The following is a 25,296-nucleotide window of genomic DNA, read 5'->3' as shown; positions in this document are numbered from 1 at the left end:
TATAACATTTTGGGCATTATCTTTATGCGTTAAGCTTTTCCTCTTAATTTTAGGTCATTTTTTTTTTCAGAGAGATTCTCAGAAATAGAAATTCTGTATTAAAGAGTTTGAACATTTGTATGGCTATTTATTCATATCAGAAATGGCTTTGTAAAAGCCTCATATCACAACTATGTTCTAGGGAGTATGTTTAACAATTCAAAATTTACAATTGTTATAAAACTTGTTTCCATTAATACTAGCTTTGCCCAAAAGACCTGCACAAAATAAATCCCATACCTTTTCATATGAAAATCTTTCAAATCTTTAAATTTTTAAAAATGTATGCCCTATCTAACAACATCTTGAAACAACCTCTCAATTCTTCAGACATTTTTTCTCTATGCTAAACATCCCCAACTTTCCCTCAAGCATCTGTAGTCTAACAAAATTACCAGACTCTCAGCCATCTGAGTCATCGTCTCCTAAATACATTCCATTATGCCAATGTCCTTAATTTGGAGATCCCAGACATGACCTGACAATGCAGAGCACAGAGGGGCTATCGCTATCACTTTCTCTGACCAGGGCATCTATTTCTAGTATAAGGTCACATTAGCATTTTGGCACTAAAATACACTGTTGGCTCATATTTACTTACTATCAACTAAATCCCTCATGACTTTTTCACACGAACTTCTATTAAGTCAAGTTTCCTACATCTTGTACTGGTGTAGATAATAGTATGTAGTTAAGTGAAGTTATTTACATAAGTTTTTATTAAACTTTAACGAGTTTAAGTTTCTTTTCCCTAGAATGTTGAGATGCTTCTGAATGCCCAAATAGGCATATTGATTTACTTGATGGGTACTTTTATACTTTCTGTATAAAGTCATTAATAAAGATATAGGCTAAGGCAATACCAAGTGTAATCTTATGGCACATAATTGGAGTCTTTTGGTTACCAGCAAGCAGTGTCCTTGGGCATAGCTATTTAGCCAGCAATGAATCAGCAGCTGTGGATCCACCTCAATATTTTAACAATCACATTCATTCATCCTATTTCTGAAGATATCATAGGAGACCTCGTTAAATGGCTTACTAAAACTAATATAAATTCTGATTATATTTTTCCATTAATTATAACAAAAATGATTTTATAATTCTGTCTAAAACGACAATAAGTGATTTTAACCTTGGTCTCACAACTATCCTTATTTTCTAAATGCTTACAAACTAACATATACTAATGTTAAATGTTTATATTTCCTAACTTCTCTATTGAATTATCAGTTCATGATGAGAAAGTCATTTATATTTCCATGTGTGTTTTGTAAACTAACACAACAGTAGGCAACCATTTATTATTATTTCAGCCCCCAAATAAAAATAGGATAAAGTAATATATAATACAATAAAATAAAATGTTATGGCATCCCTCCCCTATATATTTTATGGGTTTTTTATTCAAGCTAATCTGCAGTTTGGAGATGAAACTCTGCTCATTTTAGATAACATTGAATTAATAATACAAGATGGCTATCTTATTTTGTCAATGGGAACTGCTGTCAATTGTCTTAGAACTAGTTATAAAATAACTAAAGCAAAATGTTTCTTGTTCATAAATGGTAATTGAGTTATTTAACTTCCAGGGTGCTTATTGGTTCTCCTTTAGTTGGCCAACCCAAGAACAGAACTGGAGATGTCTATAAGTGTCCAGTTGGGAGAGGAGAATCGTTACCTTGCATAAAGTTGGACCTACCAGGTATGTAAAGTCAAAAGGTTAAAGTCTGATCCTAAATTATGCCCAATATCCTAACTAAAAATAAACTTCAACCAATTCAAGAAAATATTAAAAACAACCTATAAACATCTTTTAGTTCTTATCATTCGAATTTACATAAAATAACATTTTGATTCCCTCTGCCCTTTATTTATTTGCTTTAGAAATTCACCATAGAATATCCATAGATTTAGAAGATCTTGCTGGTTTTGTGACTTTTCATGACCTTCATTGTTCAAAATCCTTTGTAAACACATGGTTACATGAAAGAACTTTTCCAAATAAAATTCGCCCACCATATTTCCTCTACAAAATTTACTTTAGTGTTTGTTTTTTAAAAGAAAATAGCACAAGAGGAATTGAAATTGATAAATTTATTTTTTAAAAAAGAAAATAGCACAAGGTAAATTTATATTGAAATCGAGGTATTTGATAGAAATATCACTATAGTTAGAACATGACTAGAAAATTCCTACTAGAACTATCGAGGAGTTAGAAATCTGTTAGTGTTCTATACAGTATTAAATACCATGGAAATGATTCATAACCTACAACTTTATTTCAGATATTGTATTTTTCAGTTCTTTTTAAAATTTTCCTATTTGTTTGTTTATTATGAACATTTTTTCCTTTAGATTCATAAGCATAGTTATAACAGCTGCTTTAATATCCTTGCCTGACAATTCTAACATCAGGAATATCTCAGCATTTCTTTCCATTTATTACTACTTTTCTCTTGAGGCTAGGTCACATTTTCTTGTTTCTTCTTATGTTTAGTAATTTTGGATTGTATCCTGGAGTACACTTCTGAGTTATGTGTGGAAATTTAGATCTATTATATGCCCTTGGATAGTCTGAACTTTTTGTTTTAGCAGGCAATTTACTTGGCTGAACTTAATTTCCAAACTGCAGTGGGAAGTTGGGCTGTTTGAAGTTTACCCTGCATATACACAGTTCATGTCATTCAGATATTTGGATAGAATATATATGAACATGTTAGAACTCTCTTTTTGTGACTCTCTTTTCCAAGATATCACCCTTCACTTTGCAGTTGCTACTATGGCCCCAAATTTCTGTCCTCTGTTTCTTCAAGACAGCAAGACTGAGAGAGTTCTATTTGAGGTTTAGCCACTGATGAGGGCCTTCCTTAAAGAAAAACAAACACACAAAAAAACAGGAAACTCACCCAGTGCTAATCTCTTCTTACAAGTATGGACTCCCCTCTAGTTTCTGCCTATTTTTGGTTATTTTCCAGTGCCTTCACATGGTTGTTTCATACATTTTTTTTTCTTTTTCCTGGAGTTTGTAGTAACAACAGTTGTTGTTTTCCTGGAGTTTGTTAAACAGTTGTTCTGACAGGAGCTACTCCTCCATTACCAGAAACTAGAATAGATTTTTAACATTAGCATGGAGATTTTAGCTATATCAAGAATAGTAGCAAAGTTTCTGTGTAGTCCCTAACATCCCAGGAATGCCCAACCCTAGTATAAAAAAACTCGAATCCAGATTATTCAAGACCATTCTAGATTATAGCTCAGTTCCAAGTGCTTTTAAAGCAAATCACATTAAACTCTAGAACAAAGACCAATGTTCAGATTCAGATGTCAGTGTGACCATTCAGGAATCCCTCTTTAAATATATATATATATAGTCTTAAGGTAGGAAAATCTTCTAGGCATGAACAGATCTTTCTTGAACCTGAGTATTGCCACTTTCAAATATGTCATCATCCTGCTGAGCAAGGTTTAGAAGCTTTTGCTTTTCCTGTCCAATCTCTCTCTTTTTTTTTTTTTTTTTTTTTTGGTTAGTAAGTAGAACTTCTTGCCAATTGTGCCAGGTTGACATGTTTTTAGGACCCAACATTCCAGTACGGAATGTCAAAGGTAGCCCATTCATTGTTTCTCTTATCCAAACTTCCTAGCACTGCTTTAATTCTGCTCCAGTTTTCTTTGTAATGCTCATGATGTCCCCATGAAGCTAAATTAATGGTCAAAAAAATTATATTTAAGTTTCCTTTTCTGGTCCTCTATCCATTTTCCCCTCTTCTTGCCAAAAGTCATATTTCATCATTGGTCACTTATAACATGTAGATATGACATGTAAGATAACTATGTGAATTTACATTATATCTACAATATTAAGAATCTAAAAATTTATTTGTTTTAATTAGCAAAAATGTGTGAAAGGCGATCCCACATTCTAGCTGTCCTGATAGTTCTGCATTCTTTTACAGTTCAGCAAAACTATTTGGGATGGTGATCCAGACAAAGTTTCTGGGACATAAGCCATGTTTTCAGCCTTAGCTTATTCATTATATTCCTTAGTAATACTTTGAAGACTGTTTAGTTGAACCAAAAGAAGAATGTGCTATGATGTGAGCAAGACAAATAGAATGTTTTAATGAGATGACACTTAATTTCACTTTGCTTTCCACCTTCACAAAGTTTTGTTCTGTTTTTAGTTAATACATCAATTTCCAATGTCACAGAAGTAAAGGAGAACATGACGTTTGGATCAACATTAGTTACCAACCCAAACGGAGGGTTTCTGGTAAGAAAACGAAGAGTTAATAATAGTTAATGAACCAGGAATGCTATTATTGTAAGTCTTTTAAAATCTGTTATATAATTTTTAATCCTGTAGTTTTTATTTTATTTTTTATTATTTTTTAATTTTTAAAAGGCATGTGGGCCCTTATATGCCTATCGATGTGGACATTTGCATTACACAACTGGAATCTGTTCTGATGTCAGCCCCGCATTTCAAGTCGTGAACTCCATTGCCCCTGTACAAGGTACAGATTTTATGAAATGTTCTTGGATGTTTGAAATTGTAAGCAATGAATGAGACATATGTATACACAGGAGCATACCAAAAAGCTTGAAATATTTTCTCAACTACCAGCATTATCAATTTAGGTAAATGCTTGCTTCGCTAATATATAACCAACCTTATTGCTATTTTTGGAGTTGATATTAATGTAAACATCATAGCCGAAGTTGTCACATTGCTTTTATTTCAAGGATAAGTCTCTCTGAGGATAGTAACCTCATTTGAAACATACACAGAATGAGAACTCATATATAAAATTCATGTTGAAAATTTCTGAAGATAACTCATACAATGTTAATTAAAATTAAGTATAGATGGGTTTTACTTGATACGAACTCCAAAACTGTTACTGAATGCAATGAGTATCGCTTTTACTTTTTCTAAAACTATCTCTTTCTGATTGTGAAAGCAATGTGTCCACTTTGTAAACCAACAGTTAATCTATTATGATGAGTTTCTTTCATCCAAAAGAAAATCATTTCATATACCTCTAAAAAGATAGACTTTAAATTTGAACAGTGGACTCTCTTTGTTGCAGAATGCAGCACTCAACTGGACATAGTCATCGTGCTGGATGGTTCCAACAGCATCTACCCCTGGGAGAGTGTTACAGCTTTTCTAAATAACCTTCTTGAAAGAATGGATATTGGTCCTAAGCAGACACAGGTATGTAACTCTGTTTTGATTTCTCTTGTCTGAAAGATAAAAATGCATGCATTTTACTAAAACGAAGTATTCTGAAAACAAATTAATTAATAAAGCTAACATTCGGGGTGAATTTTATATTCCATAACCCTGTTCTTATTCCTAATAAAAGGAATATTACCGACAGATCATATTATATTTAGACAGAAAATATTATGAAAGCTGCCATTTTCAGTGTTCTTAGAAAATATCCCCTATAGATCTCTGTAAAATCATAATTGAATTCTTAATTATAATATAAGTGTGGCCACCTTGGCCCTATCAGAGCAGGGCTTCAGAATTTATGGAAACTAATCTGACATCCCAAAGAACCATCACATTATAATCTCCTTTCTCATATTATACAAATAAATTAGCAATTGACCACAGGATATTCCTTAAAGTCTATTTTTCCCTGTATTTAATATTTTTTTTCCTTAAGTGAAAAGCAAATGTTCCATGCTTCGGCTATAGTAAGATGAACCTTTTTTTGTCTTTTTTTTCATCCCACGAGTATCTGTTTCTAAACATTTCCCCTTCATTACCACTAAATGAAACAGAACTTCTCAAGTGACTCTTCCACTTTAGACACTGAGTTTGGGTTTAATTTATCTAAACTTATATGGCCATATGGCTTAAAATGTAGAAATAACAGGAAAATTAAATGTCAAAGTGTGGTCCACGGCTTGAATGCAGGAATTAGCACCAGAATCAGAGTGAAAATTGTTGTTGCCTGGTTTGGGGACTATAGGACGGCACGTGCTGTCCCGTGTGCTTTCCTTTTCTCTCTGAGAGCTCCATTTTTGGAAAAATTTCTTGAGGCACTAAAAAAGTGGTCTGATCGCATCAATGTTTGTCACATTCACATTAAAATTAGGATATAAATGCACACACACTCACACACACATACAGGTATCTGTGTACGTATCTATATAGAGATATATATATTTAAAAAAACATAATTTTTCTCAATGGGATAGTAGTTGAAGATTGAAAATTAAACTCAAACCTCAAAGCGAAATGTCATATGTCTGTATTCCAAAGCTGAGTAGGTCTCTAGTGAGAGCCAAGTGAGGCATAAGCTTGTGTATGTCCTACTAAAGAATAGAAAACTTGAAATCAGTATGAAATCATTCAAAGAAAATAGACTTTTACGCATCAAAAAGTGGAAATTGTCTTGGATGCAAGTTTCTCATCTACGATTGGTCTTTCCAAGTGAATTACCAGAAGTTTGGAGAGGATAGTATATCTTTCTTTATACAAGATGTGAGGTGGTCCACATCCCTTACAGAAACACTCTGGAATTGTGACTTGCTCCTCTTTTTGGTACATGTTCTACATGGATCCCCTCATTTTCCCTTCTGAAACCTTTCTTCCTCCTTTCCTGTCTTCCGCTATCCTTTCTCCTTAGTCAAAAACATTTTGTAGAGCCATAAAATTAAGCTGGAAGGAATCTTAGAGGTAATTTAGCCAAGAATCTCAATTTACGGAGGGATGTGAGAGGCTAAGAGACTTGTTCAAGGTTCTTTGCTTGTTGACAACACATAAGCCCACAACAGTTCAGTGTTTGTTTTTTTGTTTTTTGTTTTTTGTTTTTCTGAGAACCCTACTTCTGGAGAAGTTTCGGAGCTGATTCCATCCGATGTCCTCAAATAACAGGTCTCTAGTACCTTCCATCTCATCATGACTGTTCTCATTCTTCCTTGGCCAGCCCGTTGGCGGGAACCAGCCCGGGCCTCTTGGTGCTCTGCTCCCCGTGCTGACGTACCTGACATCCACTGCTTGATCATAGCTCTCCCCGGGCTTCTCCCCTTCCACCTGTGTTGTCTACCCCATTTCACCTTCCTATCCAAACCTTTCTTTCCAGAGCTAATAATAGTCTTGAAATATTTTTAAATTTTTAATATTTTATAGTCATCTGAATATTTGAACTTATTTTCCAATTTTTATGTGTTTTACTATAAAAATTAATTTATTTGTAGCTATTTGTGGAAAGTAGTGCAGCTGCAACATGTTTAAAGTTGCTAGACAACTTCAGGAAGAAAATCTATGACTATTTTAGAACTATAATCACTGCTTTTTGGGGGATTTGGGACAGTGGCTCAGTCTTGTAAAGGAATAAATAACAATCAGGAGCTTATATGCTCAACCCATTCTGCTGCAAAATTGATGTTTCTAACTCTTAGAACGATAATTCATTTTACATTTCTATGATAAGAATCTTAATAGAGGAGCTATTCTGCCTAACTACCAGTGGGGTGGGCTTCCCGGAGTTACATCTTTCTTATAGGGAACAATGACTCTATTCAGAGGAATATTTACAATGAAAGCACCCAATTCTGCCCTAAAATTGACAGAGTTAGCTTCTAGAATTTTCCCTCCTCCTTACTTACGCTCCCTATGTCTATTTGTAAAAGAGCCAGACTAAAAAATGAATTGCGAGAGAAGCTTCCCAGAGGAGTTACAAAGACAGAAAGTTAAGAGCTGGATAGAGGACTCTTAGACTCCTCATTCATATCAAGGGTATAACGGCATTGAGAATGGGGTTGAGAGGATGTGTGAAGATTTCTCTGTAGAAAGAACCTGGTGAGAAAGTCTTCAGTGGACTGGGTCATACAATGAGTTTGATACATGTCTAGTAGAGTTGGGACACACAGTTGACTAGCGCTTGTCTCCTGCCTGAAATATCCACTTCCTAGCAGCTGACAGGCAAGTCAAAGTAGAGACGGCTGCACTGGGATGAGCCTACACTCCCAGTCTGTCAGTACAAGGAATGTGTGTGTTTCCCATGGATCATCAGAGAGTCATTTTAGGTCTGTCCATAGAATCCTTTGCAAAAGAGTGGAGGCCTCTGCACAGGACAGCAGAAGATAGCCCTGGTTCCTAGAGACTGCAGTAGTGAAATGCATTCACTCAGCCAAGGATGTAGGTAAAGGGAGACCGCTTGCCCCCAAAAAAGAACTCACAAGAAAGTTGTAAACATCTGTTAACACCTGATCTTTCTTAGAGATAACACCAGTGGAGTAGGAATTTCTATAGCCTTTGTTTATTGTCTCTACCTCCTCCTTCCAGAGATCAGAAACTATAGTTGGCAATCTAAGAGAGACTAGTGGGAAAGAGCCAGCTTTGCCCCTTTCTCAGCCACATTCTTCTCACCTGTAAAGCTTTAACAGGGGGAGAAGAGAAGATTTAATTATAAATCAATACTAATAGTCTGTCTTGTTTGTTTTGTTTTAAGTTGAACCATATGTATAAAATGTGTTGCTGTATAGCGTTTATTGACCTATAAGTACAGAAATTTCATGTGGTACAACTGAAATTAAAATATGTTGACAGAGAGTTTAAAATGAAGAGTGAGAAGTCATAACACATCTATCTTTCCGCCCAGGGAGAGTGGAACAACTTCACCCTAAATAAGTCTTAAAGGGATGACGGGCCAAAACCATTTGCATTTTGGTTACAGTAGTTCCCCTATCTGTAGGGTATATGTTCCAAGACTCTCTGTGGATGAGTGAAACTGTGATAGTACTGAACCCTATATATACTATGCTCTTTCCTATACATTTATACCCATGATAAAGTTTTATTATGAATTAGGTGCAATAAGAGATTAACGACAATAATAACAAAATAATAATTATAACAACACACTGTAATAAGAGTTATGTGAATGCGCTCTCTCAAAATATTGTACTATACTCACCTTTTCACTTAAAGGAAGCACTTTACAGCTTCTCTTTGGCATATCTGAATTGCCAGCATCACTAGTCTTGTGTTTGTGGGCTATTTTTAAGTAAAATAAGTGTTACGTGAACACAAGCACTATGATACCGAGACAATCAATCAGATAACCGAGATGGATATTAAGCGACTGATGGGTGTTGGATAGCGAGCGTCTACAGTGTGGATACATCGGAGAAAGGGATGATTCACATCCTGGGCTGGACGGAACACGATGGCCTAAGATGTTATTACACCACTCAGAACAATTGAAAACTTATGAATGGTTTATTTCTGGAATTTTCCTTTTAATATTTTCAGACCACAGTTGGCTATAGATAACTGAAACCACTGAAAGCAAAACTGTGGGTAAGGGAGGATTACCGTGTATTTCATGGGTTCTTGTTTGTCATATGGATTACATTTATACACTTAGTAAAACAGATAAAGATCAACTATGATGGCTCTTCTCTGCAGTCAGATCTGTGATTTAGTAAGTATGAATATTGAAATGCAAGCTCAATATGAAACATTTCTGGAAGTAATTGTCACCTTCAGAAAGAAAAAAATAGAAAGGAAGAGAGAAGAAGGGAGGGAGGGAGGAAAGAAGAAAGGAAGGAAGGAAGGAAGGAAGGAAGGAAGGAAGGAAGGAAGGAAGGAAGGAAGGAAGGAAGGAAGGAAGGAAAATTAAAAAGCTTGCATTAAAGTTTCCATGTGACAATTAGTATACATTGGGGGAATGCAGCAAAAGTGATAGAAACATCCGTTCTAAATATAGTAATCTCCCCCTTATCTGCAGTTTCACTCTCCATGGTTTCAGTTACTATGGTCAACTGTGGTCCAAAAATTAAATCGAAAATTCCCAAAATAAACAATTTATAAATTTTAAGTTGCAAGCCACTCTGAGTAGTGTGATAAAATCTCGTACCGTCTTGCTCCATTCCACCCCGGATGTGAATTATCCCTTTGTCCAGCATATCCATACTGTACATACAGTACAATAAAATATTTTGAGAGACTACATTCACATAACTTTATTATAGTATACTGTTTTAATTTTATTGTTATTTATTGTTATTAATCTCTTCGTACACCTAATTTATAAATTAAACTTTATCATAGGTACGTATGCATAGGAAAAAAACAAAGTACATATAGATTTCGGTACTATCCACGATATTCATGGGTTTAGCATCTACTGGAGATCTTGGAATGTATCCCAGTGGTTAAGGGGGCCTACTATAGTTACCCAAAGTTTCTTCCATATTTCTGTGTGGTCCCATTAAGAGGTTTGCAAACATAGTTAAGGAATTTTTGTAAACCAGTTTTTTTACCCAAGACAGAGTAAAGGCTATAAAATTGCTTTTTTAAAAAGCTACCTATAAAAGCAAACCTGAAACACTCTGAGCTTGATATAAAAGATATGATGGTATAAACATTATGGAGGTGTTATTGATCCTCAATACCGAAACATAACATTGCTTTTAATAATAAATGACAATGATATAAATATGCCAAATACGAGTGCATTACCCTAAATAAAACCAATAAATTGTGAGGCTTGATATAAAAGTGAAATATACTAATGGAACAATGTCTAGATTGTTCCCATCAAGAGTGGAGCATAACATTAAACCAGGCAAAACGAAAGAGGGAAATTAATTAAATTTTAGGAATATTATTTATCTTTCTTTTTACTGCACACGTTATGGCCCTTTCCCTAGAAGCCTTAAATATGAGGCCTGATTGATTGTTTTGAGGTCTGAAAAGAAGCCTGACTGAGCCAGGCAGCCATATCCTTGTCAGTCAGGCTACACCTTCCGTGAGAAGTGCTGTGAATGAGGTGGAGCTTCTCACTTGCCAGCCTCCTGGTTTCCATTCTCCCCCACCTCCATGCATCACTCACCTAAGTTATCCTTCCAAGGTAAAGTTCAGATCATGGCATTTTCTCTGATAAAAATCTACAGTTGTTGCCTGCTGAATAAGATCTGATCTCTCCAGTGAATAAGGCATGTGTCATCTGGCACCGGTCATTGTCACTGCTCTCTGCCTCCCTCCTGCCCACCTGTCTTCTTGCCCCACAGCCTCTCTTCACCCTGGCCTCCCCTGAACACATTGTTCTGTGCTCACGTGATTCCCTCTGCCTCCACTGCCCTTCTCTATCCCAGCCCTATGTGCCAGGTGAACTTCTTAGACTCAGTTCAAATGTCACTTTCTCTGTCATGATTATTGCACCCGCCTTTCCCAAGAAGATTTCCCTCCCATCCCATATTTCCATAGTATTTGCACACCCTTCACTTACTGCACTCCTCCATCACTCGGTAGCATCACTCTTTGTTTCACATTTCTGTCTTCTGGTGGACTGTAAATTCCATGGCGACAGCATTGTGCCTTATTCCCTCTATTATGACGTATGGTTCAGAGTTTTATGTGTTGCCTAGCACATAGGAGGCAAGTCATTTGCCCTGGGAAAATGTAATTCCTGGAGGCTTTCATGTCTCTTTGTGTTAAAAATTATTATAGTAGAGACTACCATCTATCACTCTGCTTCATGAAGTCTTTGCTAGAAGGTACTTGCTTGAGGGGGACTGCCTCTGGAAGCCCCTTTACATTGTGTTTTAGGCTTTTCTTTATAGGTGTTCACTCATCTACCCTCATTCACCTCTAGTCCTGATTCCTTCCATAGTCTTCTCCCTTCTCCACAAAACTTGACTTTAACGTCTCCTACCCTTGGATTTTGGAACATAGGTCAATCTTACAGTAGCATCTTCCATCAAGCAAGAGGCCAACTAAAGACTCCCTTTTCCTACGACCTGTACCTATCATCTATCAACTTTATTTATGTTTCTGAGGACCCACCTACCTGTGAAACAGTTTCATTTATGTCTTTCTCCATGGTGACCAAGGTTAAGCCCGGTTTCAGCTAACAGCCTCAAAATGTTTTGTGCTGACAGTCAATCTGGATTGCAGCCTGTACTATCACGACGTTCATACCTTGACTTAATTACATTAGATGCATGTTGTAAGGCAGCGCTTTTGTGCCATAGTTTGGTAAAAGGAAATATAAATTGGTCAGATACAAAGCCTGAGCTCTTGTCAGGTAAGCAACTGTGCATCTTACAGAAACACAGAAAACTTCATTGTTTTACTCTTTCTTTACTCCCCTAAGAAAGCCATTGATTTATTAATGTTAATTGTGGAATGAAAGCCCAGAAACCTAGTTCTGTTGGGCATTAAAATATAGGTGCTGGTGTTAACAACCCCGATTTAACAATACAAGGTAATAATATAATCCTAAATGAGTAAATAATTCCATTCTCTCATAACTCTTTTATTCAAAATACTTAGTAGCTATTTTAAACATTATCTTTCTTAAACTACCTTGTCATTCTGTTGTGACTTTAAGTTTCATGAGAAAAAGATCAGTAAGGCCTTCCTTTCGGCGATTTCTAACAGTATCCTTTCTTATTCCTCATGTTCAGTTTCTTCCTCTTTCATCTCTACCCCCAAAAGAAATGAAGCCATTGGGTAATTAATTCATTTTAATTCAGCAGATATCTATGAAGTATCTTACTAAGTATTATGCTAAGTGTCATGGGAAATGTAGAAAAACACTAAAACTTTGTTCCAAATCCCCCAAAAATGTCCTACTTAGAAATGAGGTAAAATCTTATATTTGAATAACTGCAATGCATGACAGTGTGTCATAATTATAATAAAGGTGAATGAAGAGAACAATTAATTGATCTTTACAAGTAGGTAGCTCTTAACATTGTAAAACATTGTTTTCCAAACTGTTGTTTAAGGTGTTGAATGTGTTTCTTGCAAAAAAAAAAAAAAAAAAAAAAAAAAAAAATATATATATATATATATATATATATATATATATATATATTCCCTTAAATTAGAATAAAATAAATCAGGTCTTCCAATTTCATTCACGGTGCATGTTTTCATGTTAAAGATTCCAAGAACACTTGCAAAAGAATTTGCTTATGAGTTAGAGTAGGACAGGAATAAGAGAACGCCTTGCTCTTTTGCACTATTCAAAATTCGTGGCACTTTTTACTTAATGTAAATGGCAGAGGGAAAAATACAGAGACAGAAGATGGCAAAGACAGACACAGAGAAGTCAAGGGGAGGGCTCCTGCTGTAAAGATACATGCTGGATTTTGTGTTGCCTATTGCTTTCTAAGATCACTTGGCCATGGAATTCTTTTTTAACATTGTACCTAGTAACATACAAAAGGATGCTTGTACTCTTTGGAAAAAGGATAAGGAGATATTGTTTTGGGTTTTAGCTGAAAAAGGATTACAAATCTTATGTTTACGTGGTAGGTTATATTGAGCGATATAAACCTACTGTTCATATAACAGAATCCTTAGCCGGTTGTGTTCCTGGTATATGCTATAGCCTGAATCAGCTCTTAGGTCTCTTTGTCCTTAGATTGTAATTATCTACCTATCTTTTGTTCTACTTAGTCAAGAAGTTCAAATTGGGTATCCCAGGAGGTAAACACATCCCCTCCATTTGTTTCTAAAAAGTAACTTCTACTTACTTTTATATATCACATGTATATTATGTGATATATATTGCATATGCATATGCAATATACACGTTATGTGATATATTTGCATATATACTTGTGACTTACACCCCCTTTATAAGAGTCTATTGTTACTATCTTCATCCACTCTTTTACTGATGCCATAAACTACTCTCTTTCCATTCCTTTAAAAAAAAAAGCCCCAGTCTAACCTAGTTGCTTCTTTCAGCTCCCATCCTTCTTATTTCTATTCAGGAAAAATGTCTAGAATCCTCCCTTCTTCGTCACCCCTCGCCTGCTCTCTACTTAACTTCCGCCCTCTGGTTTCCACAACAATTGGCTGCTTCAAGTCAACTAAGAAGATGCTTGGTTGTTTTTTATTGTCTCAAATTCTAGAATGACTAAAGTTTCTTATCATTCTGACGTGTTTTCAAGGCTCTCGACTGTTCTGCTTCTACAACCTGCTGTCTGTTCTTCAGCTTGGTTTCAGGAAGCTGGAAATCCCTGCCCCCACGGGCTTTTCAGTGTGAGACGGTGACGATATTTATGATTCCCTCTCCTCTTGCCTCCTCGTAATGTGTATTCACCACTTGGCTCACTTTTTATCTTGTCATTTAATTCTCACACTTATTCGATGCTGTCACATATGCATATATGCACATTATTCTAGTACAAATCTATTTCATGTGCCTTAAATTTTACTCTAAGCTCAGACTGAAAGTATTTTTTATTGAATTAGGTTTCACCAATACTCAGCAAGGCATTACATATGTTTGTTTTGTGATATGAACATTTTCCTGTGATAAAAATTAATAAATGGGACGCTTTTCTGGGGCAGACACAGCAGGCTTTAACTCGGGTTCCTAAGGTGCTGGCATCAGCCCGGGACCTACACTAAATGTCATTTCCCTGAGATCTGCATTTCACTGCCCACTCTCCTCATTTCCCACACTTCTTTGTAGCTCTTTTTCTGCTTATCATTCCCTTCCTATCTCAGTTTTCTACTTGCTTATGTGAAATGTTGTAGTCATGTAGCAAGAATGTATGAGGGTCAACTGTGAGCAAAGCAAAACATTGGTAATGGATAAGAGAATACCAAAAGCTATGACATAGTCCATGCTCTTTATCCCTGCTTGCCCCTTTAGAACTTATAATGCAGCTGGGCAGATAAAGCATGCATACAAAACAGTTGAGAAGAATGCAGTACTCACAGGAGCGGGCAGACAAGTTTGCTTCGGATTTCAGAAAAGGGGAAGATCAGTATGGACTATACTGGTGACTAGGTAGGGAACATTTTGCAGAGAAAGTGGAACTTGAATCTTACAGCATAGGTACAATTTTCTTAGTTGGAGGGTGAGGAGGGGGATTTGGTGGGGATGGAGTTCACACTGGGGATTCCTAAAAATGAAGGAGGGAGAATAGAAAAGGCAGAGCCAAGCTGTTGGGTCACAGAGGGTCGGGGGAAGAACTAAACTCTAATCGATGGGCCCAGCATCTCAAGTAGCACCTTAAAGTTTTATCTATTTTCTATCTTAATCAAAATAAAAATTCTCTTTTAAAGTGTATTTCAGAGTCATTGATGTAGGCAGTGGAGAGCTAGTGGAGATTTTTTAACAAGGAAATTATGTGAAAAGCAGAATTTCAAGACAGTTCATTTGCCATTAATTTGTAGAAGGATTTGAGGAGAGTGGAAATGGAGGGAGGGAGATCAGCAGTAGAGAGACCAACGATCGCCATGGTCTAGGCTCAAGGCAATGATGTCTGGCCTAGGCTAAAGGAGAAACACAGAAATGTAGATAACAGCTGCCTTAGGTATGGTTCCCCCAAAGCAAACCCTGAGACAAGGTGTTAAGTGACAGACTATTTCCTGTAGTAAAATAGTAAGGGATTTGGATGAGCAACTCTGATTAGCAACAAAGGACAAACAAGGGTATGATTTCAAATGAAGTTAAGGCCCCAGCTTGATCGGGTCAAGGGGATGGTCTTCTGTTACCTACACTCAGCCATTGCCTATGGAGCAAAGTGAGGGGCAAGGAGGGGGAAAACTTCCAGGCACTTTTGGCTCTCTGAACCTTTGGGGCAAAGCAGCTCTAACAGTCCCGAGGCAGTCATCTGAAGACAAGTTCAGGTGGAGTTGTTAGTCGCAGAGTATAGAGAAAGGATGAAGAATAGGAAGTTAGAAGTTTTCATATCTTAACATTTTCAAAGAATAAGCTTACAGAAGCGAAATATATGTTAAGTACTTAGAGAGAGAGAGAGAGAGAGCGAGCGAGAGAGAGAGAGAGAGACTAGATAAGATATAAAGTACTGGTCTCTGGCTCACTAAGGTACTAAAATTTTTCTCTATTCTAGGTGTGAAGATAATTCATCCAGATAATCCAATAGTTCATAGTTTTGTCCTGTAAGATATGTAAAGTGTGTTGTAAATATAAATATGGCACAAAGCAGCCTCGTTTAGTTGATGTGACTAACACCTCTTCTCATGTGAAATCCTCACCATGTATAAATGAGATATACTCTCTTCTTCCTGAGTAGTTAACAGCTTATATCTAGAGTTTGGTTGAACTCAATAAACGGAAGCAAAGCGCACTCATTAGTAAAAATCAGTAGGACTGTTAGGCAGTGCTATGTGCAACCACATTTGAGATCCATAGCCCTCACTTTAAAGTGAGACGACTCTACAAGTTACGTGATTTTTCTCTAGCAACTTTCAGTATCATGGAAGCACACACTGAGGAGGACATAATTTGGACTTAGCTGGACTTGGAAGTTTGCCAAGTAAGTTAATGGAGAGAACAAAAAAGGGTTAAAGACATTAAATATTTGCAAGTAAATGATTATGGTAAAGGACCACAGAATCTAGGCTAAGTACAAAAAAAAAGATAGGATTTATGAATTAATTGGCAGTCTTGATGTGGTCAAGGAATGAATTAGATATACTAGGTAAATAAGCTGAAGTTAATGGTCAGCGAGAAGAATGCTTGAAATTAAGACTGAGGTGCTGCAGTTTTTCCAGGTGACAAGGTCATGGGTACAACCTTGGAAGTAGACGACTTACCGAGCTAGAGAAAAAGATTACTGAAGCCGAGGAAGTCAAAGAAATGAGAGACTAGGGCATTCAATACAGTCATGCCAGTGGTAAAATGCCCAAGAATAATGACAGGAGTGACAACTTTCAAAGTTCTTTAGCCTCTTGCTTAGTCAAATAAAAACAAAGCGAAATAAAAACAAAACCAGCTCTGTAAAATGTCCTGAATGGATGAACAATTAACTTCCACAGCAGCATTTACTTACCTTGGCACCCAAAATTAGTCATAATGATTATCTAAGTAATGAAATCATTTTTCTTTTATTTATATTGAAAATTTATATATACAAAGACAATGTCAAACCTACATGACTTTCCTTAATAATAATTCAGTGTCTCCCTGCTTTACTAATTAAAAGTTGTAAGGGCCATTGAAAAAAGAATTTTAATTCTATGTAGAGAATAATAAATAACAATTAATTATAAATCAATGAAATAACCTGAATTGGAGTCATGGGTGTATACTCATCCATTTTATTTTTTGTGTAATTTGTTGTATCCTACCTTATTTACAAATGGACTTCTGGTCATCTTTATTCCAATCATAATAGCACGTGGTCCTGGGACAAAGGATGACGGATATGAGGTTAGAGATATATTTATGGAAGGGCTAAGCTAACCTGCACATGGATTAAGCAGATTGCATATTTATTCAGCTTCTGCAGTACCTTATCTTACACTTGCATATATTCTCTAGTTATTTCTGATTACTCTCATACCTGACTAAGCAACTCTAAGAAGGATTAATAGGTTCTATTTTTTTAATGTGATCTATTTATTTGTTTGTTTTTGAACTTTATTATATGTGTCTCAGTTAGCTAACTAGCTAACTGAATTAATTGAGGAGCCATGAAATGGCAGCAGCATTTAGCAAAAGCTAGCAGGGTGAGAGGACTAGAGAACGGGGCCACTTTAAGGAAGTGCATTTTTGTTGAGAGCAAGTAGAGTGATGGAAAGAGCCCTGGGATAAAGGATATACATCTTAGACTGCACACTATTCTGCCTCTTCACTGTGGGGAATGAGCTGTTTAAACTCAGTTTCCTCATGTATCAAATGTGATAGTAATTTCTGTTATTATAATTTGAATAAATTAGGAAAGAATGTTTTTTTAAAAGCAGTAAAAATATAAGATAATATTCTTACTTAGGCATGATGGCATCATTCCTCCAAGACGTCTAGTGTGCTCTAGAAGGCAGCTCAAAGACGATAAAGATTATTTTAAATTGTGTGTTCTCCGATTTGTTTCTGCAACACTAGAGTATGCTTTCGGTTTCCAAAAAGACCTACCTGTGACAATGTATCTATAAAGCAGACTTATAATTAAGCCTAAAGATTTCGGACAACCATGATGTCAGCAGGAGAGGGTAGAAGGTAGATACTGATTCTTCTTCCACTTGGATATAGGATCAGACTAGGAAATAAGATTGGCTCTAAGGCGGGCACCAGAAGCAACTTTACCCGTGGGCCAACTAGGCGATTGCCTTGGAAAGAAAGCAGCCCTGTCTTAACTTACATCCTCTACCCAAGAAACGAAGTGCCCAGAATTCTTACATGAAAAAGACATCCCTTTTCCTTTTGGGTAAAAAACTTCCTGAGTCCCTAATTTTGGGGTAGAAGGGTTAAACAGGCACAATTCTTGATGTAAGTTAGTTTATTGGTACCCATCAATCTTTAAAAGATAAGAAAAATGGGTATCCCTGGGTTGGGGGGAGGAAGATGGATCAAGGGAAATAGAATCTAGAGGTGTGTAACCTTTTTCATCGTTTTACTTTATGATGACTCTGCCTACAACGTCCAATCTGTGGAAAAGAGGATATGAAAAGAGGAAGGCAATAAGAGATAGAAGACAGGGAACAAGAAAAGGAGTGGTGGTGAGAAGGGGTGATCTGGAAGAAACAAAGCTACAAGCGAGCTACATAAAACATGAAGCACATCTGTGCCCTTGTCAGATACATCCCTTCTCTCTAGGCTCCTCTAGCTCTACTCTCCCCTTGCAGCCTGGTCCAGGCTCACTGACTTCCTTTTTGTTCTTATGGCATACCTCCTTCCCCATCTAGCTTCTTAATATAGGCAGTTCCCCTCATGGACCCTATACCCTCTCTTAGCCACCATCCAGGAAAGGCCTCTGCCTTCTAAGCACCTATTAAGGTCTCAACTTAAATATCACTTCTGAAATTCCTTCCCTGAGGCCCCATTTTAAATTAGGGCCCTTCCTTATACTTGTTACAGCCCTTTTCACAGTTTGTAGTTGAATAGGTATTTGAATGATCATGTGTTTAATCTCTCTCTCCTTTAATGTGGAAGCTCCATGAAAATGAAGGCAGAGACTCTGTGTGTTTCACATTCTACCCCCTAAGACCCACCAGAGTCATTTGGTAAAAATTGTGGAAAAAATAAACCAATCACTTGAGAAGTTTAATAACACCACTTTCATTTTTTTCTTCAGGCTATGAATATCCACAAATGGCAATGATTATTGCTGTCGGAGTAGAAGGACTTGTGTACTCATAGATTTTAAACTTGTCTGAAGGACTAAAATATGTTACAGCTGATCTTTATGTATAAACTGAACATAAGCGAAACAGGGAATATTGCTGGAGCAATAACTCACAGTGGCTTGGTATTTCAGGTTGGAATTGTACAGTATGGAGAAAATGTAACCCATGAGTTCAACCTCAATACCTACTCATCGACAGAAGAGGTACTCGTTGCGGCAAATAAAATAGGCCAGAGAGGTGGCCGCCAGACTATGACAGCCCTTGGAATAGACACAGCAAGGTATATGGTTAAAAAATAAACCAAAGTAAAAGACTATACACAAATAACTGTTCACGATCTAACCCTTTGGAGTGTTGATTGAACATTTGCCCTGTCAAAATTTAAAGCCGTCTTGTTTAAAAGTAGATTCAGCTGATTAGCTAATAGTTACAGAATCAGGTTTTTCTGTAATACAGTCTCACTATTCTTCTGATCCTTTCTTTTATTCCAAGTGTTTAACTAATGGAAAATTAACCAAAAATCACTGTAGTATACTGCATCATGTTCCTGGGTACTAAGACACAATATGAGTGACTATCTTCTCTCTTTATTCTATGTTTTCAGCTTCTTCAAGCCTCAATCTTAAAAAAGTGGTTAGTCCACTTCTAATCAATAATATTTATATTCTAGTATGTCTATAATTTCATAGTATCTGATTTAGGGTTATTGAAGCTATCAATTATGAGTGTTTAAGAGGCCAAATTCAGTATTGCCATATTTGAAATTATTTTCAGTGCAAAGATTGAAAGAAATGGAAAGGATTTCATCATTCGCAATGCTCTCTTTCTTCTTTTGTACTTTCTTCAAATTATCTCCAGCTTACATTCTTTCCTTCCTCCCTTCTGCAATTTCCTTCGTGGACAGTATATAATCCACACTGGTTGAACTTCCTTCTGTAAGAATCTACAAAACAGTCCTTTTCTTACACTATAGAACATCTTTTTTTCTATTGTTTCTGATCTCACTCAACTCTTTTGCTGTTTTTCACTGTAGTCACCATTAAAGCTAGTAAACTTCTGAATAAATGCTAAACAATACCAAAATCACAGGAAATGTAATAAATAGTTTAATGTTAAGGATCCTTCAGTTAAGTGCTTCCAACTTTTGGACTGTCAACTAATTCTGAAGAGATAATTACCCAGTGTTTTAAGGAAATTAAAATAGTTAATATGGATACTCCATAGAATGGGTCGGATATTCAAAACTTTTAAATTTCATGCAGCTTTTTAGACTCATAAATGTTAGAAAAGCATGTGTTTCTAGTTATATGGGTCCAAGAGAAGATCACCACAAACAGGTGGAGTGATTTTATATTTATCTGCCCGTAGAATCGCCAATTTGCATGCACAAAGAGTGTACGTTTAGGTGTGCTGAATGTGCCCTCTCAAATAATTGACTAAATGTGACGCACATTCAGAGTTAATCAAAGTGCCCTTTGAAAGCTCTGAGCCTGTAGGGAGCTGTGTATTTTCCAAAGGCAACCACCAAGGAATGAATATTCATCTTTGAAAGCTAACTGAAGAAATATTCTGGCTGCTTTTGCTCCCGCATAAATACCACTGTAAATACCATGTCCCTATATGGTTTTGCCTATCTGTCTCACAAAGAGTCTAGCTGTAGGACACAGAGTTTACTGAGTTTTGTAGATAAATAAAATTCCATATGATATGAATAAGTCATCTTCTTGTACATTCGTTTTCCATGTTTAAGCATATTTCTAATTGCTCTAGTTACTCCTTTCAGACCAGGCCAGCTGCAAACAATATATATATTTTTAGAGTCCTTTACTTCTATTTTCTATGTCTCCCCATTCAAAATATCTTTGTGTCCCTTATCCCTATCCCAAATTTTCTTTCTTTTCAATAGGTCCACAGTGTTTAATCATAAGACCTGGATTCTTTTATCCAAAAGAAAGAGATTCTCTTGGGATATTTTCATGTTTAAAAACACACAGGGAAGTCAATGTTTGATTTAAAGAGAGAACACTGGATGGTGGTATTTGTGGGCCAAGGGCAATTTGCTGAAGATATTTGAAACAGAAAGGGTGTACTCAGGAGCTCTGCTGGCGGCTACTCTTACATATATAAAGACAGCCCTGGTTTCAGAGTTGCCAGATATTCTTTAAGGAAGGTCTTTTAATCATCTCCCTCAGCTGATGTTCATTCAGTTATGGCCTTGATCTTCAAGAGAATTAGGAAGTGTTGGTGATTTGTGCATATAAGGAAGTTGTAGAATCTATTTGTATAGTGTAGAGAGCAGAGATACACAGTTCCCCATTGATCAGAATTTTTAAAAATATTTTTCTTTTGAAAATTTTAGGAAGAATCAAAAATATAAAAACAGTGCAACAAAATGCTATGTGTGCATCAAACAGAATCAAGGCAGTTGTTAACATCTTGTCATATTTGCTTCAAGTCCTTTTAAAAGAAAAATAATCACAGATAAAATTCCTTTGCTCACATGACCAGGATCCTTGCTCCTTACTCACAAAATACCCACTATTGTACATTTACTGTGCATCTACAGTAAAACTAATGTGTACCATGCAAACTGTTCAGAAAGTTGGTTTAAGATGCATGTTCCTTTGGCATATCCCACATTGCAGCCGCTTGTCCTGATGACCAAAGTAAAATATTTAAGTGGACCATTCAGTACAATGATTGCTACATTTTATATCAAAATCTGAAAAATAGAATATGAAATCCTTTTATTGTTTCAGTCCTAAGTAACATGTACTCTTCCCTTCCAAGACCCCAGAGAGGAAAGTGAGCTGAATAAAAGAAAGTAACAGAGATGGAGAAAGTGTGCCTGTGTGCCTGTGTGTGTGTGTGTGCGTGTGTGTGTAGAAGACACAAAACAAAAATTTCCCCTATCTTCTTTTTCCATAAATGCTCTTTGAATTCAATGAAAATTCCTTTCTTTGCCATTAGTTAGAGCATTTTTCCTTTCTCTCCAGCAGCCTAGTTCAAGACCAAATCTTTGATAGCTACCAACCCCTCCCGCCCCAGCTCTGTCCCTGATTCAGTAACTAGACCTCCAGACCACCATCTTCAGTCTTTCATTTCTATTTTAATCCCTACCCCCTCCAAGGCGCTCTTAAACACTCACAGCCATACAAATATTCTGTTTTCTCCAGTCTCCTCTCCTCAGCTCAGACATTTCCAAGCTGTTCTGTGAATGTCAGAGTAGGTGTAAGGGAAGTGTGGACTAAATCAAAAGCTGCTGCCAGAAGCAGAAGAAAAGAGGCCTGTCGAGCAAGAGAAGGAGAGTTTATATAGAGAAAGCGGTGGCTGGGAGAGTGTTTGAGATCTGACCTTCTCTGAATCTGATGTGTGTTCCAGTCACACCCTCCTTTTGAAGTTCCCCAAAATGAAACACTGCTGCCTTTTATACGTGGGATGTGTGGTGATTAGCAAAACAGTGACCTGTCATCTGGGATAAATATAAAACTATTGCAAATAATGATCATAATGTCTCCCCACTTGAACGATGGGCATCAATGTTGATCTTGGAGGGGAAGCATGGGGCTACCTAGATTTCTCAGTGTATCCATTTTGTTCATTGCTTTGCCTAACCTTGGGATGGCGTTTTGTTTGCTTCTCTATTGTGTGATTATTTCAGGAAAGAGGCTTTCACTGAAGCTCGGGGCGCCCGAAGGGGGATTAAAAAAGTCATGGTCATTGTGACTGATGGAGAGTCACACGACAACCATCGACTGAATAAGGTCATCCAGGACTGCGAGGATGAAAACATTCAGCGGTTTTCCATAGCTGTGAGTACATGGCTGCAGACGGCTTTGAAGCTCTGGTGTAAAGAGAAAAAGCTGTGCGCATATCACGGGTATTTTATCAAAGTTATGTAAACAGTGTTGCAAAGGAGAAACTTCTCCATTTGGATGTAAAATCTGTCCAGGCAGGATCGGGTCTTGCCCCTTTTGTGTCCTCAGTGCCCAGCACAGTGCCAGGCCAAACAGACTCAATGAACAATCATAGGAAAAGGAAGGAAGGAAGGAAGGAAAGAAGGAAGGAAGGAAGGAAGGAAGGAAGGAAGGAAGGAAGGAAGGAAGGAAGGAAGGAGAAAGGAGGGAGGGAGGGAGGGAGGAAGGAAAGAAGGAAGAAAGGAAGGAAGGAAACAAGGAAGGAAGGAAACAAGGAAAGATGAAAAGAGAAAGAAGGGGGGGAACATAAGAAGAAATAAGGGATAGTAAGAGAAAGAATGGGACAAAAATAAGGAGGGGAAAAGAAGAAGAAAGGAAGAGAAGATGGTGAGAAGGGGCAAAAGATGGCGGAAAGAAGGGCAGGGAAGAGGGAAGTACAGAGAGGGAAGGAAGGAAGGAAGGAAGGAAAGAAGGAAGGAAGGAAGGAAGGAAGGCAGGCAGCCAGCCAGGAAGCCAGGAAGCCAGGAAGCCAGGAAGGAAGCTAAAGACATGCTAGGTAATAAATAAATATTGTCTGCTAATCAATAATTCTTCCTGTAATTTGAGAGGGTGGAAAATCAGGACATGACTCTCGTAATATTCTACTAAAAGTCAACAATGATATTTCCACACCTCCTACAACTTTTTGAGTTGCCGGAAAGAAGTATAAAGTCACCTTTTTGTTTCTCTACCTTAAACAGTCTACCCAGGACTTAGAAGTCCTCTGCCATAGCAAGACTTTCTTACAGGGCTCGGTAGTTATGGGTGCTCCTCTGCGCGTGCCACCTCTTGGAATCACTAGTGGAATGGGGAAGACTCCAGAGATGCTTATCATTGCTTATGCACCGTGTGCAGACCCATTTCCTCTCTACTTCATATCCCCAAACTGTAGTAACCAAAGGGAAGCAGCCAGCAGCTACAACAATGTGTTTTCACTATAATTGAATTTAACCTGGACAAGAAGGGCAAAGGGATCAGAGAAGAAGAAGCTTCTTTTGGTGCCAAGGAAAAGCTTAACTTGCTCTTGAAAATGTAGAAAATATTACATATAAAGCCTTTCATGCAGTTTGTGAGCACACCTGGATCAATACAAAGCAATCTATTACTAATAAATAGCATTGGTCTCTCAGATGAGAGCCCGAGGGTCAGGACAAGAGAGAGAGACAGTGAGACAAGGGGAGACAGAGAGAAACTGAATACTTTATAACTCTTGTTAGTGATTTTTTTTCTAGATCAACTTCTAATAGTTCTGTGAAATCAGTTGACTTAATTTTCATGGTGCTATGCCATGAAGAGGGACATTCAGAAAAAGAGACATAAAACTTCCACCTTTCAAAGATGGGAAATAATTTAAATTACCCCTTACATAGCACTCTAAAACTTACAATGTGTTTTTATATCTGTATCCTATATACCTTTCCTTGTTCCTCATGGCACCCCCAAAAAGAATAGGGTAACTTTCATTTCCCCCATTTTATGAATGAGGAAACCAAGGGGCAGCAGGCCTCAGGGCCGTGGGCCACATGGCCAAGACTCCCCAGCTTGACTCATCACATGGCCCACTGCCCTGGGCTTTTTTTCTCCAGACCCCAGCTTTTCTTTCCTGCCACCACAGATCTCTGGATGGTGCTGCAGGGCAGTCGTCACCTGTTCCCACTCACTCCCCCGGGCTCCTTAAAAGTCACCACAGACCTCTCCATCTCACCCACCTTCACTTTGTACCAGAGCAAAAAAGATACCAGCATAGAGACACTGATCATGTACCATTAAGCATCATAACCTTAAACAGCAAAGGAGCAACGTACATGTTTCATAAGTGAGAAGTAGAAGGGTTGGGATGGGGAAGAGTAGAAAAGACTATCTTTTGGAGCCAGAAAGACCTTTGTTCAAATTCTTCCTTTGCTGTGTTCTGGCTCTGTGACAGTGGATAAGTTACTTAATGCTCTGAGCTTCAGCTTCTTTATCTGTAAAATAGGGTAATATTGTTTCTCTTTCTCTCAGATAAAGATTCAGTGAGAAAATGACTGTAAAAACATCTAACACAGTGGCAGACTAGGCAATCAATATTATTTTTTCTTAAAGATATTTACCTTAAAGAGTTTGCAAGCATGAAATAATAAAATCATAGCGTTTTAGCACTAGAAGTCATCTTAGAGATAAATTGTATTACTCCTTTACTCAGAAACCTTCGGAGATTCCCCACAGACT

The 25,296-nt window shown here is 37.2% G+C and overlaps 1 protein-coding gene across 1 annotated transcript in view; it reads left to right on the top strand.

The window, feature by feature from the left end:
* ITGA1 (integrin subunit alpha 1) overlaps positions 1-25,296 on the top strand; it is a 155,508-nt gene that overhangs the window by 73,736 nt on the left and 56,476 nt on the right. Inside the window, exons 3-8 of the mRNA XM_016142376.2 lie at positions 1,632-1,744; positions 4,224-4,312; positions 4,445-4,556; positions 5,133-5,260; positions 19,264-19,412; positions 22,794-22,944. Of these exons, the coding sequence (XP_015997862.2) occupies positions 1,632-1,744; positions 4,224-4,312; positions 4,445-4,556; positions 5,133-5,260; positions 19,264-19,412; positions 22,794-22,944 (742 nt within the window). The remainder of the gene's footprint in view (positions 1-1,631; positions 1,745-4,223; positions 4,313-4,444; positions 4,557-5,132; positions 5,261-19,263; positions 19,413-22,793; positions 22,945-25,296) is intronic.

The sequence above is a fragment of the Rousettus aegyptiacus genome, unplaced genomic scaffold (genome assembly GCF_014176215.1).
Source record: "Rousettus aegyptiacus isolate mRouAeg1 unplaced genomic scaffold, mRouAeg1.p scaffold_m13_p_8, whole genome shotgun sequence".
Taxonomy (NCBI): Eukaryota; Metazoa; Chordata; class Mammalia; order Chiroptera; family Pteropodidae; genus Rousettus; species Rousettus aegyptiacus.
This window is presented reverse-complemented; position numbering and strand designations above follow the sequence as displayed.